The 16,377-nt window shown below is 40.4% G+C and overlaps 1 protein-coding gene across 2 annotated transcripts in view; it reads left to right on the top strand.

Moving 5' to 3' along the window:
- BICC1 (BicC family RNA binding protein 1) overlaps positions 1–16,377 on the top strand; it is a 1,115,336-nt gene that overhangs the window by 1,032,210 nt on the left and 66,749 nt on the right. For both annotated transcript variants that reach the window (XM_069611226.1, XM_069611225.1), the window contains 2 exons: positions 4,587–4,743; positions 4,936–5,101. In XM_069611226.1, the coding sequence (XP_069467327.1) occupies positions 4,587–4,743; positions 4,936–5,101 (323 nt within the window). The remainder of the gene's footprint in view (positions 1–4,586; positions 4,744–4,935; positions 5,102–16,377) is intronic.

Raw genomic sequence — 16,377 nt, 5'->3', positions numbered from 1 at the left:
TTCTTTTGTATTTTAAAGCTTTAAATATACTCAAAACACAGCCCTGTGAAATAGTTATTTGTAAATGTCCAGACAAACCTTTGAGTGGTACAAAAAAGCCAACTTTTTTCTGTCAAATGAGCAGACCTTAAAATACACTTGTGTAATGAGGCAATTATTGACTAGAGAGCATGTTCAAGCTCCCCCCTGCCGTCCATAAAAGAAACAGAATTATAAGATAAGAAAGGACACATTTGAAACTGCACTTTGAACTGTACTGGAAATGCAGCGGTTATAAAGAATAGTTATTTTGTGCCAGGATACCTGAATCGGGACACAGACCCTACTAACCTAACCCTCAATCTTCTGCATACTTAAACCACACAACGCCGCACAAACCTCTCTCTCCCAGCAATCCGCACGCACTTTACCAGACCACATCACCTACAGCACTCGAGGTCTCGCCAGATCCGATACTAGCACCAAAGCCCAGCTCTCGGTGTATACCGAGCTGAAGCTGCCAACAGCACATCACTTCTCCCACTCTCCTGCTCCCCTCCTCCAGACTAACCATACCCGTCCTTCCTGTTTGCCGATCCGCCAGAGCGGCTGTGGACCAATTCCATTGGTGACGGTGCGCTATATAAGTACCTTTAACATACCAATAGTAGGGATCAGATAAGGCATTTGCTTGCACAATAAGTGTGTTAAAATAGCATATATTAGGTGACAGGAAGGCATGTACACAAGATAGGGACCCACTGCGCAAGTAGGGCAGATATTTGTTGGTAGATAAGGTTGCTGTTACCCATAGGAAGGGAAATAATGTGACAGGCATGCACCAGGAAAACGGTAGATAGCAAAGTAAATGTGTCCTTCAGAGAATAAAACATGACAGCAGTTGCCATTTCCATTTTAAACTGCACAAGCACAGCAGAGAATAAAGGTCTGCAGCTTTAAGAAGGCCTCACAGCAATGCACACTATTGAAACAAGTACAGTTAAATCAGAAGAAATGCTGCAGTGGCTGGACATAGCTGCCTCAAAGGAATGTCCAAAGCGAGGACACCGGACGGAAAGTTTACATAATGGAATAAGATATCAACGTCTAGGCAGCGAGCGTACATCCATTAAGGTAAATCAGTTACTACAACACAGCAGACTATTTGAAGTCCATGGGACGAACGGAGCATCTCAGGAAATGTCCTAGTAGTTGACCGATTAATGTCTCAGCAATCGGCTAGGCGTGACAGAGAAGCAAGTGTGGCTAAAAAGACAAAATATTTGCTCAAACTAAATATTAACATGGTGGAAGCAGCATGACTCGTAACAATAGTTATTCATAAAGTGTCAAGCACAGAATGGCGCATTTACTGTTGCAAGACAGTGAGGGCCAGAAAATTGAAATTTGGGCAAGGACAAAACTCTTGGAAACTCAGGGATGACATTGCTGGGATAACATGGGCAGTTTTATTTAATTAAGAACAAGGCGATATGCTTGTCCTCTCCTCCCATCTACATACAAATGTCATCATGCTGCCAGTTCAAGGATAGTGTGACTGCATGCTAACCGATAAATGTGTACCTTTTTCACCACAGCAGCAGTTTTTGGGCTAACCAATAATGTTCAAGAATGGTGATGTATCATCTGGAATGGGATGTTTTATGGGTGGAACCTGAGATAGAGAGTTACCCAATCAGTAGGGTGGGACATATATATATTATATGTAGCTTAGCAGTTAGAACCAAAGAGCAGTAGAGATATGTTTCCATAACTCAGTGATAATGATGACATCAGAATGACTAATTTGTATTATATAAGCTGTGTTTTCTGTTCAAACGTTGGAGAATTTGAGAGCGAGGGCTTGGCTGGTAATCTCGTTCCCCCCCCCCCACTCCAGCCTGTCATACTTTCAAAAAAACTGGGTTAGCTTGCATTTTGCATACTACGTCCCCTACATCCCCTCTCTACCAGGTAGAGGACTGTGCTGTTTTCAGGCTTGTGTTTTTACTTGCAAGAGGCCTGAAATATCTGGTCCACTCCATTCTGTCTAGAACCCCTTACACTCAAATGGCCTACATAAAATAATGATTAGGTAATGGGCTAAACGATGCTACCAGCATGTGAGAAGGCAATCCTTTTCATAGTAGACCGTACAAGAATGTCAGTGATATAAGATGATTTGGTCAGGATCACTGTATCGCTTTCAGGAAAAGCCAGGATACAACCATGAATACTTTGGTTTCACAGTCTTGATTATGGAAACCTAATCACCTGTTGGACTAACGCTTAGTTCATCATTGGGGGTAGCTGCCTAGGTTTTACAAGACCCCATCATAACAAACCAATGTCTAGACCGTCACCACATTGATGCTTTGTTTGTGTTTATAGCAACCCCTCTCTTGATGCTTTATTTGTGTTTATAGCAACCCCTCTCTCTCGTGCAGGTCCATTGCTGATAATAGCATCTGTTATGCTACAAACCAAAGTACATATGCACAGATGTTATGAGCTTCAGACATAGGAAACTCTTAGTTGACCTGGTTGGAATTTGGCATTGTAATCTTGCACAGATCTCTTAAATGAGTGCTTTGCACACTGAGCTATCCTCTGAACCATCGCAGCACTCACATTCATCAATAAGCATTTCAGCTTTGGCTGCTGCACATGATCTGTATAATCACAACAGAAATGCGAGAATGCTACAGGAATTATGACTTGAACAAACTGAATACCACAGTGAACAAAATCATTAAAGGATTAATTGAACAGAGCAGAATGCACTTGCCAACATCAGACAGGCAATATGACAAGGGCCTCGGGAGTACACCATAACATATCCTGATATGTTATTTAAGTTAGATAAACAATGGGAACATACTTCTTTAGATTGGGCAGCCTTGGAGGGGGGGCCCTTCCAAGGGTGGGGCTCGGTGCAAGTGCCCCTTTTGCCCTCTCTCCCAAAACGATGTCTCTGCCTCAAAGGTGACCTGAGCATTTCAGTAGGGCCAGAACAATAGCGCAAAGATGCACTGTCCAGCCCCCTCGCATACATTGGTTGTATGACGGGCTCCAAGCCAAGCAACCACATGGTTGTTGAAAGCACATTTCACTTCAACGGACCGTTAAAGGGCCTGTCATGGTTAAATGCTTGAGAAAATTAAAAAAAACGTTTCTATCCCTGTTTGCAGGATGGAAATGACATTGTGACCGCTGTGGTTTAAACTTCTGCTGGTCACAATTCAAAAACAAACCATGACAGGCCACCTGCACTTGGTCCCAACAGGCTCTGGCGGAAAGCCCCACATTCCTGTGCATTCGAAAGAAAATCCTGTTTGTGAATTTGGGAGGTGCTTTTAAATGCATGAAAACACCCCCTCATTTGAGCAATTGGTCAAAGAAGCGAAACAGGCTGTCTGGGCGCATTGAAAAAGCCCTCGTTTAGATGACCTTTGAGAATTGGGGTGCTCAGTCTTTTGGTGCAAGTGAGGGGATACACTATCGCATCTCTACACCTGTGCCATGCCAAAAATATTTTGAGAATCTCGTCCTAAAAGTCTGTATTGAGTGCGATATTCTTCTGAAGCAGGGCTTCCGGCTCCTCTGCAGGTAGGCTGGGGCTTAGTGAAGTGTTTAGTCTTGATAACATCAAGTGCTGCCCAATTCAAAGTGGCAAACGCTGCCTTTCAGTGGACCACCTCCAGCCTTAATTTGGGGGGAGGACAACGGGACAGGACAAAGCTGTTTAGGGTTGTGGGAGAAGCAGGGCATCCTAAAGTAGAATGCTGCAAAGATAGCTCAGCAGGTTAGGTGACTGTTGATGAGATGTTTTAGGTTTAGACCTGCCTGTATACCCTATGACTTTTTTTTTCCAATTCCTAAAGCTAAATGTTCTGCAAGAAATGTCCACCCCATTGCGAAAATCAAAAGTTGGTTCTACCCCCGCAGCAAAAAATCCAAACGTTGGAACCCATGAATGTGGGCATTTGGTAAAGAGGCTAATCATTCCCTCTCAGTGTGACGCAGCACAATGTACATCGTAAATTGGGGATTGAAAACGTGCCATCCATTCAGCAGAGGCAGATCGGTTTTCTTTCACAGAATAGCTGTCATGGGTTATACAAAAATTTAGCGTGGGGGGGAGGGGCATTCCTTTAATATTTTCAATTCTCTTTTGAAAAGAAAGGTAGGCAACATAGACCTCTTTTTGCCTACTTTTGCGAAGATCGATGCATAGAGGGCCTGATTCACACCACGTTTTCCTATGGGATTGCACCATTATAAACCACTTCCATGATTCAGGCCCATAATGGGAAGCCAACTCAGGCGATACTTGCTGGAAATTATGCAATCTTGGGTAATGTGCTGCACAGTGCGCGGTTCAGGCCCCAGAAGCCCGCGTTTACGTGACAAATTCCACGGCGAATTCAGGGCAAATTTCAGCAGCTACGAGAACTCTCCGTCATCAATTGATGGCGGTTCATCTGTGCTGTTGTTTAATATTTGTAAAGAACCTGCGTGTCTGCATTTCCAGATGCACGTGCTTTCATATATATTCGATTCTCAAAATCCAGTCCTGAACCTGTTTTTTTTTTTTCCTCTCGCAGGGTGCAATGATGCTTTTGTGGAAGTGGGTATGCCAAGAAGCCCCTCGCATTCAGCAAATACCAACGATCTGAAACAGATGATAAGCGCGGCCAAAGTATCCGGCGCTAAGAGGCAAACAGTGGAATTGTTGCATGGTACCAAAAACTCCCACTTACAGTAAGATATTCCCTTAAATGCCAGACATATTTCTACCTTGGTGTGCTTTTATTGAATTGTCTTGGAGCTGGTTTAGGGTTGCACAACGTTTAATGTGAAACTAATAGCTTGCATGGAGGGCTGAAAGGGCGTTTTTTTCGCGTAAAAGACAGTTGCGAGGCTAATTTTTGAATGTGTTAAACTCCTTTGCAGCGCTGCGGAGCGAATGCTTTCCGATTCCGAGATGAGCTCGTCTGAAAGCCCGGTGGCAGATAAGAAGGCCCCTGGGAGCGAAAGGGCAGCCGAGAGAGCAGCAGCTGCCCAGCACAACTCGGAGAGGGCGCGACTTGGACCGCAGGCGTCCTTCGACAGCATGCAGGTAGTTATAGGCGCAAATATCGCATCACAGGGCTGAACCCATATCACCTGCACGTTAATGACGCCAGATGTAAGGGCGTCTTTTCAAACAGGCTTTTCTTTGGTTATTTTGTATAACAGATATGGATCAGGGTATGAGATGTTTTCGGTGCCGTCATTTCACTAAAATGCCTGGGGTAGCGGAAGTGACATCACACAACCTTTGACCTCTGACCCTCCAGCCTGGAGTGACATCACAGGAAGCGGTGGAACCATGACCTTTCACCCCTTGACAAAACAGGAACTGGCATCAAATAACATTGCTCCTAAGTACACTACGAAAAATATGGTTACGATATCACTTAATGTGATATACATTTCAAACAAGAATGGATCACCATATGTATTGTTAATATCAGTGTGCATAGGCTCATATTACCAAATTACCATGAATGCGATTAGACGTCCAAGGCCAAATGATGATGATGTGTTATTATATAGCACTTATGCTTAAGTGCTTTATGTAGAAAAATATACATACAAGATCACCCAACCTGTCTTGGTACTCATTTATCGACCTCAGAAGGATGAAAGGATGAGTTGAGGCGTTTAAGAACAGACTAAATCAGCGACACACCCCCTGAAGTATGCCTGAAATTAACCTTTAATGAGTCTAGCAATTATTGTATAGAATTCCAGAAAGACACAGTATTAGTTATTCCTATTCTTTCTTTTTTAGGGTCACTGCTCAAAGGGGTGCACTTGTGGAACCCCCTGTGTTTTTTAAGAGGCCTGAACAAGAAAGCCAGCCACTCCAAAAATAAAGAGCCACATTGTGCTGGCCACAGCCCAGGAGCTTACATTAAAAAACACACACATATATATATATATATATATATATATATATATATATATATATATATAGTATTGCCTATTTTTCCTTTTCCATTCCATCATGGCCGCCGCTCTTCCCACTTGTCCAGGTACCCATCGAGCTCCAGTGAAACAGCAAAAGGACTACATTTGTCAAACTATTAAGGTGCTCCAGTCCTTCTTCTCTTCACGTGATCAAGCACTCAGTTGAGTGTGAAACACGTTGTGTGCGGGTCGTGCTCACGGGCGTCCTGCCTCTGTTTTTGCCACTGCTTTTCAGCCGTATTTTTGTACTTTTTTCGTTTTTGTGATGACATTAAATACTTTTAGACCCATACCGTGTTGTGAGCTGTGCTATATTTCCATTGACTAGGGTCTTTCATTTGACCGTGGAGAGTGCGGTTCATTCTTTCCTCTTTTTTTCCTATATATATATATATATACTTTTTTTTAGGGGTAGCTAGAGAGACATCAGGGGTCGCAACTGACGTCCCTGAATGTTTTGTAGCTGTTTACTGCTTATAAATATAGCTAGGGAAGCGTGTTTTCCCTACTCCCATATGTCTTGCAGTGTTATTGTTTCTATCTATGGGCTTTTTTGCCACTAGTTTCCCTGTTGTAGTTGGCCACTGGTTTCTCTCTGTTTTGTTACTGGAGAGAGCAGGCTTATCATAGGGAGGGGTCAGCCTCTATCGGCAAGGAAGGAGAAGGGGTGACCACTCTGCCCTGGCCTTGTTTTGAAAACGTTCACGTTACAATGAGATCTTGGAAGCACCTGTGCTAACTTCACCTATAATCTCGGCAGGCCTGCCACCATTACTTCACACCATGTTCTTTCCTGTGTTTCCACTGCCGTACTCCTTCTAATTCTAACAAAAAAAGCAGTTCTCCCCATGGACATAATAGGTTTGTGGTCAATTGCCTGATTATCAAAACTTTAATCTTTCCCAAATAGTTCCATCAACCGTCCCATTTCCTACACATCATATATCCTAAGCTGTAGTTGATTTTATTTATGAAACACTTTTGGCAAAAAAAAAGACGTTTTGCTCAATTCATTTCTACACAAAATTGTTCAAGCTTAAACATTAACATTGTTAAATTCTAATATAACACCAATTAAAATACAAAAGTTAGATGAGGGGGAAGGAGTGATGCGTGTTCAAATAAAGGTTATTCTGTGATATGAATTTGGAGCTACAGAGACCACTCAGCAAAACGCAGAAGCGTTCATGAAAAGGCCAGGACAAATAGTTCTTCTTCGGGGCCATTAAATGGTCAGAGCGGTGGGAAAAATTTGGACATGTAAATGGGAAAGTTGATAGTTCAGAGGGGCTCGGTAATGGAACCTTCATCTTGACATGGAGTCCCAAACGTCATTGTTACAAGTTGAAATCTTGGTCTTTGTTCTTTCACTCCACCTGTGTGTCTCATGCTCTGTTCTTCTGGCTCTTTGTGAATGATGGAGTCAATGCATAGCTAATATCGCTAAGAATCTTCGTTCCAGATTTTATGGACAGCAACCATTTAAAAAAAAAAATCAAAGTAAGAGCTATGGAAAGTTCCCTTTATCACAAAGGACTGCTAAACAGTCACTGGTTGTAGACAATTCATGTACTCAAATTGTGTGGAGCTGTAGTTGTTGATAAAGCTAACAGTTTGTGTGTGTCATACTCAATAAGCACACTGGGGGGAGGTGCCATGCAATCCCACTGGCTGAAAAGAAGGCTGAATTAGTTGGTTCAAGCCCACATTCCACTGTAGGCTGCAGACATTCCTCCTCTGGCCACCATTTTCCCTCCTCTGGCCACCATTTTCTCACTCACCATCTCTTCTCGCCTCCCCGTGGCCCATGACCCAAGTTTTCTCCCTACTACTCCCTTGCTTTCTCCACTTACTCCACTTACCCACATCCTGTTTCTCCATCCATCCCTGCCGCACTACATTCTGCAGAGATGGCCGTCATCAACATAGAAAAGGGACGTATGCCCGTTTCTATTTTACGCTGCACCCATCTTAGATGGGAGGTTTTTTTTAAAAATGGATTTGGGCTAGCGCTGTAGTTGTGGAACAAAAATGAAAAACTTAGCATCTCGGAGGGAGCTATCGAATGCTAATAGTGTTAATCATCACATTTCGGTCGGGCTGGACTGGCAACCGTTCTAAGCCCTCACGGAGGCCATGACAATTGGGCTTGCCTGCCATGACCACCGAAGCTCCCTTGCCAACAATGTGCTTAACTCTACAGTGAGGCTGTCCTGTTTGGTGCTAATGTGGCTACTGGCTCTGAGAAACTGCAAACCTAAGTAAGGAGCGTTGGAGTTATGTACAAAAATGGGATTAGGAATGAGACTAGATTTGTCTAAAGTAGGGTACAGATCATTTAAAACTGTGTAAAAAGTGGGATGGATGACGATTCTGCATTCGACACAGGAATGTGAAGAGTGGGGCAGTGGACATCAAGGTTAATGCAGAATATGACCTGGGGACAGAAGTTCTTTGCATTGTCTGATGGCAATGGCCACCTGCGTTATCAAGTGCTATATAAATGTAATTAGTGCCCGGGAGGTATGTTTCGGCCAATCAGATAACACAAAATCCGGTCATTAACTGCCATTATTGGCTGCATTCTGAGCCCTCTCGGCAGCTTATTGCAATCCCAATTTTCTTTTATCTTCTACTCGTCTCTTTCAGTCTCTCACAGGTGCCTATTTCCAGCACAACTCTATTCTGGCATTGAGTTGGTCTTTCTCTTCATGACTGCCATGGAAATAGTTCAATAGTTTTTTAGAATCGGAGTGACAGAAATCACTGTGCATTCCAAGCACTTTAAACACGCGTTGAGGCTTCACATTTTTTACCGTCCGTGTTTAATATTTAGCAATAGATTTTCAATATCACTTTTAATTACTAAAGGTCAAAACAATTTAGACATTATTCAACATTCGAAATAATTCACACACAGAATTTGTTGTTTTGGTAACAATATATACCATAAAATGTTCTAAAAATGTATTGAACAATTCATGGATCACCAAAATAGAGCTTGAAAAAATATCTAAAGTTCGATAGCACTCTAATAGATATAACGTTGTAAAGAATGGATGTTTGTGAAAAGTATCCCAATGCGTTTCTGATTAAGATGATCTTTATCAAGGGTCCCATGCCTTCTTTTTCTCCATATCCTATCTATTTCCTATTTATGTAGAGTAGTTGACTCTCGAATTCCTGAAAAGATGTATCAAACAATCTACTTTAGTCTCACGTAATGCAATCAATCAACCTGTGGGGTCAATTAAAAAAACTCGACTAACCTTTTTGATGTCAAAATTGAAATGAATAATCTGCAATTAACATAGAGAAATAAGCTGGATCAATATACTTCCACAAATATATGTGGCAATTCCCATTTGATCTTTCTTTCTAAAAGGAATATATAAGAAATATTATCAATATATCCACAATAACGAACTAAGTTCCTATCATGCTTTGTGGTAAGGTAAGCCTTACCCTAATTGTAGTTCAACCTCCCAGTAACTCATGCGTCAAACTTCTAACTTCTTAACACCTCGCTGCATCTGAACTCTCCTAGTTCTGTCAGTATAATAGGGAAAATGTGTTATTAGTTGTAGTGAAATAATACTGAGAGCGTTAAAGTTCTAAACTATAAAGTGTCACTCACCTCACGGTTGCGTCCATAAAGGACTGGCTTAAATCTTCTTTTGTTTTAGAGAGAAAAGTGGGCAGTCCACATTGCTCCCTTTTTTATTCCAAATTAAACTGAATGCCTGCGAAATCACGGTTCATAAAACCGGAAGTGACATCTTCACTCCTTGCTACTAGTGTGTTAGTAAAAGTATGTTTAAAGGAACAAGTCGGGTTACCATATCAGGGGTATATTTTACCACATACATGTCAGTGCATGCCAAAAAAAGGAGGTTATATTTAGAATGAATCCCCTCCTAACTTGTGCAGAGCACATCTAGCATATAATGTCACCAAAAACATTTTTAAAAATATATTTTTATAAAAATTATATTAAGATATAATATATCCATGGTTCATAAAACATTGCAGATATAGGCATTAAGCCTGTTGATCAAATTCAATTAATCGTAATCAATGTTTCCAATACGTTGTGACTTCACCAAATAGTTATGATCACTTAACCCATTTTATCTCAATATGGTCAATAACGTTTCTGCCATTGTAAGTAATAATTACTAACCTGAATCTACTTTCTTATTTAGGTCCTTGGGCATACGTTATTTCCACCACTTCATGTTATAAGTAACAACCTGAATCACCTTCTGAATTCATGCCACCAGAGCTTAAAGTATTAAACTTGGTAATCCAAACCACTACTTTCTTCTCCATTAGTTAATTAATATCACCAACTCTTTTAAGTAATGCTATCTTGTCTATAATCAAAAACCTCATTTGTGAAATGTAATGGCCTCTGTCTAGAAAGTATTCAACAAGATCGGATTTACTGTTCTTAGTCCAGTTGTTTGAATTGTGCTGTTTCCATCTCAATTTCACTTTTTGTAAAGTCTATTTAATGACATTTTTGTATCACATGGAGAAGTGTGCTTAAGTGTCACTTGCTGACCCATAATAATAGTCTGGCAATGTTGACAATTGTTGCAGAGTAATGTCCCTTAGTATTCTACTGTTTGTCGTGTATCTTCAGGGCTCGAGGCGGTTTACTAATTTGTTCCTTAATGAGGAACTCTGTCTAAAAGAGAATGTGGGTAAATCCTGGAAAATATTACCCAGGATTGGATCATATTCAAAATATTACTATTTTTGTTAATACACTTTTTGATTTTATTACTTTGTTTTCAAAAAGTACCCTGGCTTATCTTTCTGTTCTTTCTTTTTCAACAATTCATCTCTTGATATCAATTCAACTTGACTTGATCCAATATTAATACTCAAGATCTCAGGTTTGTAATCTCTTTCCACAAATATATTTTTGAGGTGATCACGGTTTTTTCACTAATTAATTGAGCTCAGATGCAATATACTTATATCTAGTAAATTCAGTCTATTGACTGCCTTTAAGTGTTGGTGGATGACAACTCAATGCTAAAAGAGTATTTTTTCTGTCTGTTGGTTTGATGTACACTGTCGATTGAATTTAGAATCTTTAATACAAACATCTGTATCTAAAACGTAAATTTTTTCCTCACTTTGTTCGCAGTTAAAGTGTATATTCTGGTGGGTGTTGTTGATGTATTCAATGAATTGTGTAAACATGACTACTGTTCCCCCCCCCAAATTCAAAAGATGTCAATATAGCGCTTGTAGAACTTGATATACTTTCTCCAAGGATTATCAAACATATTCTTCCTTTCCCAACAGTGCACAAATGTATTCGCATGAGTAGGTGCCATACTTGCACCCCTAGAAATCCCATATATTTGATGATAAAACTTATCCCTAAACTTGAAAAAACTATTATTCAAAAAGAACTTCAGCAATGTAATAATAAGCATCTTGTTAGCTTGAATTTGGTCTTTTCACATCCATAGCAATTCCATGGCTTCAATTCCATCATACTTGGGGATAGATGTGTTTAGATTCACTAAATGAAGTGTAAAGAAAATATCCTGATTATCATAGTCTACTTTGTTCAACAATCTCAAGAAATGTTGTGTATTGTTAAGATATGTTGAGCTTTTTTGAATTAAGGGTTGCACAATTGCATTCACATATTTTGAAAGAGGTTCCAATATGCTATCAGGGACTGCAATAATCTGGCAAACGGGTGATTTACTTAGTTTGTTTTATGAGTTTTAAGCAGTTTACAAAAACAGGCATTATTTGATGTTGTTGAGTCAATATTTTGGTCTTGAGTGTAATACATTCCCTCTCCAATGCATATTCCAAAGTTGTTTTAATCAGTTCTCTGAAGGTATCATTCAATGGTCTCCATGCTTCTTTTAAGTAGTCTGTCAAATTCATAATCACCACGGCTCCCGCTTTGTCAGCTGGTTTGATCACTATCTTATTAATTATAGTATTAAGTGCTCTTTGTTGTTCTTTATTCAAATGATTATCAGATTTCGTTGTGAAACCTTATATTTCCTATGTCATTCAGAGTAGCCATTTGAAACAAGTCAAGTGTACTGTTGTGTTACTCTTGATAATATTTACTGGTAGCTGAAAACTCCCTTTATTCAGGTCCTTCCATAACAATTGTCTGTTCTAATGTAGCGAAGAATACTTTCAACCTCATTTTGTGTAACACTACTATCTATTCTTTGAGTATGTTACTGTTGTAAGTGGGTGCGTATGATGGCCCTTTTTGTAATAACTCCTTCTGAATTTTGGTAAGATGAGTCAGAGAGATTAATCACTAAGTTTTCCTGTGATCCTGTGATCCTGTTGTGGTTTTCTTGGTGGAGTTCTTTGCTTTCCCTCCTCTATTTAAAAGACAAATCTACATTATCTTGTTTAGTACTTATAGATGTTCTAGAATGACTAGATGGTCCTATAACCTCACTATTATCCAAGCGCTGTTCCTCTTCTCTTTGTGTCTCCTCTAGCTCTATACTGGATACTTCAGAAGTAGTACTGGAAGACTCTTTAGAAGGTGCTCTCTCATGTCTTACTGATGTCAAATTATCTCTTCTATTCAATTGATACCATTCTTGCCAAGAGTATATTATGTCTAATTTATAATCTATAGTATCTCGGCTGAATGTTTTTTTTTCAATTCCTTTTCATAACTCTTTAGTGTCTTGTTGATGTTTTCCAAGGTAGTTTCTAAGTCATGTTTACTTACGCTTGCATAAAATGTACTTTTCAATGTTGTGATCTCTACATCAACTCAGTGCAAGGAATTAGCTAAATCTTCAGTAGTCAATATAATAAAACCGAGTGAACATTTATTAAGAATATGTCTCCAGCGTTTTACAAAGGTCGGATTGTCTTTGCAGTGTGTAGGCTGCAGTTGTATTCTCAGACCCTTTGCGCTTTGTGGTAGTGCACATGTGTTGACACATGTCCATTTTGATTTATTTCTCTTTGTATCAAGGTTTCCAATTCCCTTATTTTTTTCAGAGGCTTATCAATGGGAGCTAAACCTGTTTGTGCAAACTTAATTGAATTCAATATTCTTGTTGCTTCCTCTTCTGTGTAGCCCAACGTTTCTGCTCATCAGTTATGGTATCAATCTTTGAGAAGACAACCTTTGGGTATTCTGGTTTGGGTGCTACCTAAAGAGAGGCTAGATATTACAATAAATCTACCAATATATAAGTGTATCATGTGCACACCTAGTTTTATGAATTTAATTAGAAAATAAAGTATTTCTGGTGTATGGGGAAAGTATCCTGTTCGCTAGCCTGACTAGTTAATGCAAACATCTTTTTAGAATCACTGTGAAAGAAATCACTGTGTCCCCCAAGCACTCTAAACGAGTTAACTCTTCACATTTTAAATTGTCACAGTGTTTAATATTTAGCAATAGATTTTCGATATCAATAATCACTTTTTAATTAAAAAAGGTCTAAACAATTCCAACATTATGCAACAATCCAAATTATGCACACTTTGCTGTTATGGTAACAATATATATCATAAGTTGTTGCAAAAATATATGTAGCAATTATTCATGAATTACCCCAACAGATCTTGAAAAAAAGATATACAGTTTAATAGCACTGTAATAGAAGGGATTGACTCTTGATAAGGATATCTTAACCCGAAACACATCGGGATACATTTCACAACCATCCATTCTTTACAATGTTATATCAATTAGAGTGCTATTAAACTTTATATATTTTTTTCAAGATATCTTTTTGTAATTACCAAAACCTCTCTTCAATTTGTATGATGAAAGTTGTTTCGTCCAATGCTGGGTAGGTCATGTGTGCTTTGTGCCTACTATGCAGACTGCTTCACTGTCATGTAGCTGCCCTTTTCACAAAAAGAAACACTAATGTGGACAGCACAAGAGCACTTAAGGAGCATGCTGAATGAAGTCTAGGCTTGGTGCGGGCCCATCTCTATACCTCCATTTCACGAGAAGTCGACTTTATCCATAACAACCCATGACCTTTTCTCTAGTTTTCACGGAGGTGAAGAACAGCAATGCCTATACATCAGTGATTCATTTTCCCTTGCTGTCTGCTGTATGTTGTCCTTTCCCTCTCAACTCCTTTGATGCTCACCCAGTGCTGAGCTCAGTCTCACTGCTTCCCTCTTACAGTGGCCAGTATGCTTTTTATTGCTTTCCGCCATTTGCAGAGTCACAAAGAGAGGACAGTGTAAGGGAGCAAAAGAGAATAGACATTAAGGTGCCCCTAAAAATTATTCATGCTAAAACCAAACCATCCACCCATTGGTACATCCCTTGAGCTAGCCTCCAAAAAACACTCACAGCCCTAGAGAAATAGTGGTGCAAAAACCGTAACCCTAGAGATTTTGACAACTGTAAGATTCTGATTAGAGTCTGAAGCTGCTGACTTCTCCACCACCTCTGCAGAAACCTCTAACAGGAGCAAAGCACTCTTCCAAGTAGTAAAGCTTTGTACCAAGCCCCCACCCATCTCTAAGGTGCCAGCAACTCAGGAAAAATGTGACAGAATCAACAACTTTTTCATTGAAAAAATAGACAGAATCTGAAAGATCATCATATCAACTTCTTAGCGTTGGCCCTTGCTGCACCCCAGCATGGCCCAGTTTTGGACCACCTAAACAATTCTTGCCTCCCTCAAACCGGTCTCTTACTCTGATATCATCCCAGCCTCCATTAATAAACTCACTACCGAGCATCATTAATGCCTTGCTCCTGGACACCTCAAGACTGGTCTCATACACCCTCTTTTGAGAAAACCAACCTTAGACCCAGACAATCTGGCTAACTACCGGCCCATTACGAACCTTCTGTTTATCTTAGAAATCCTAGTTGCTTCAAAACTATCCAGCAGAATCGAACAACTACACCTCCTGAATGGCCATTAGTCAGGGTTCTGCCCAATTGCAGCATCGAGACAACCACAATCCAAGTGGTGGGCAATGCCCTCCATCTCAAGTATATAGTGCAACTCTTATCTCCATGTCCTGCTTGAACTCTCGGCACCATCAATCACTATATCCTGCTCTCCCTCCTCACCGGCAAAATGGGATTCACCGGCACTGTTTTGAATTGGTTTACCACCTACCTCTCAGGCAGACACCAGGCAATGGGATACATTATGACGTGTGTGGCTGTAAACTGGACACCAAGTGACATTGGCATTAAGCAGCAAACTGCATTTGGTCCGATTGTCGATTTCCATTGGATTGAACAACTTGTAGCAACTGTTGAAGTGATACCATCCGTGAGGAGGAGTTTGGAAGTATTTGAAACCAGCACATGTAGCCCCTCGGTTTATGTTTGAGGGCTAAGCAGTCCATAAGTCTTATGGTGGTGCACCCGAGGAGGGGAGATGAGGTCCACTGATGCCCAAGGTTTCCCGTTTTGGAATGGTTTCCCTTTGAGAAGATAGGTCAGATTAAACAAATCGGGCATGTTGGAGAACTCACTTGTGACGATTAGAGTTTACCCCTGAGGAAGGCTGGGTACCTGGAATCAATTACCCACAAGGCCGGAACTCAAGTAGGCTGTAAAGAAACTGTTGATGTACTCTATTAGTACTCGGTTATTGCACAAATTGTCATTAGCACTAGGTGCAAAGCCATTGGGCACTGGCCACTTTTTGAAATAGTGGTGCATGGTTGGATATATGTAGAGTGCCTGACTATATTTAACATTGGTCAACATATTATGAATTTCTTTGAACAAATTGCTATATTTTGCACATTGAATGGGTTTTCTGAATTGTTTAGGTTTTGTAAATATCATCTTTTGTGGCGTTTGTGTTGCGAGCCAGGGTGTATGTTAGCACCTTGAGATGTTTTATGTTAATATAAAATCAAACATATTTAATTTATCACATACCTGTGTGCTGTTTATATTATAAAATTAAGACACAACTAAGTGTGCTTAGGATTGCCTGTCTGTATGTATATATTTTTGATTTCCCTTGGATCCTGTGCAGTAAATGGTTCTGGTGGGATGACCTTGTGTGCGTCTGTATATGTCGGGCTTTTGTTGTAGCACGACCAGCCATGAAGCTTCTCCAGCTGGTGGTTGCCATGGTGGTTTAGGAATGATGCCAGATGTTGGCAGGGTCTCATTTTCCCAGCATTCTTTACCAAGCACAGTGTTTGGCACATGCTGCACAGAGTGCTGTGACATCACAGGGGCCACTGTATGCTGCGTGAGCTCTTCCCAATTTAGGAGCCACTAGGGAACGAAGCCCTGCTCCTCAACACCTCAACCGTGAGTATGGTTCTCCCACTGATTCTGTTTTGTGTGTCCTGTTAATGACCATGGACTGTGTGGTAGGTCAGAAAAAGGAGGCA

Source organism: Ambystoma mexicanum, chromosome 8 (assembly GCF_040938575.1).
Source record: "Ambystoma mexicanum isolate Mex_15411 chromosome 8, UKY_AmexF1_1, whole genome shotgun sequence".
Classification (NCBI taxonomy): domain Eukaryota; kingdom Metazoa; phylum Chordata; class Amphibia; order Caudata; family Ambystomatidae; genus Ambystoma; species Ambystoma mexicanum.
Note: the sequence above shows the minus strand (reverse complement) of the source record. Positions and strands in the feature narration are given on the sequence as shown.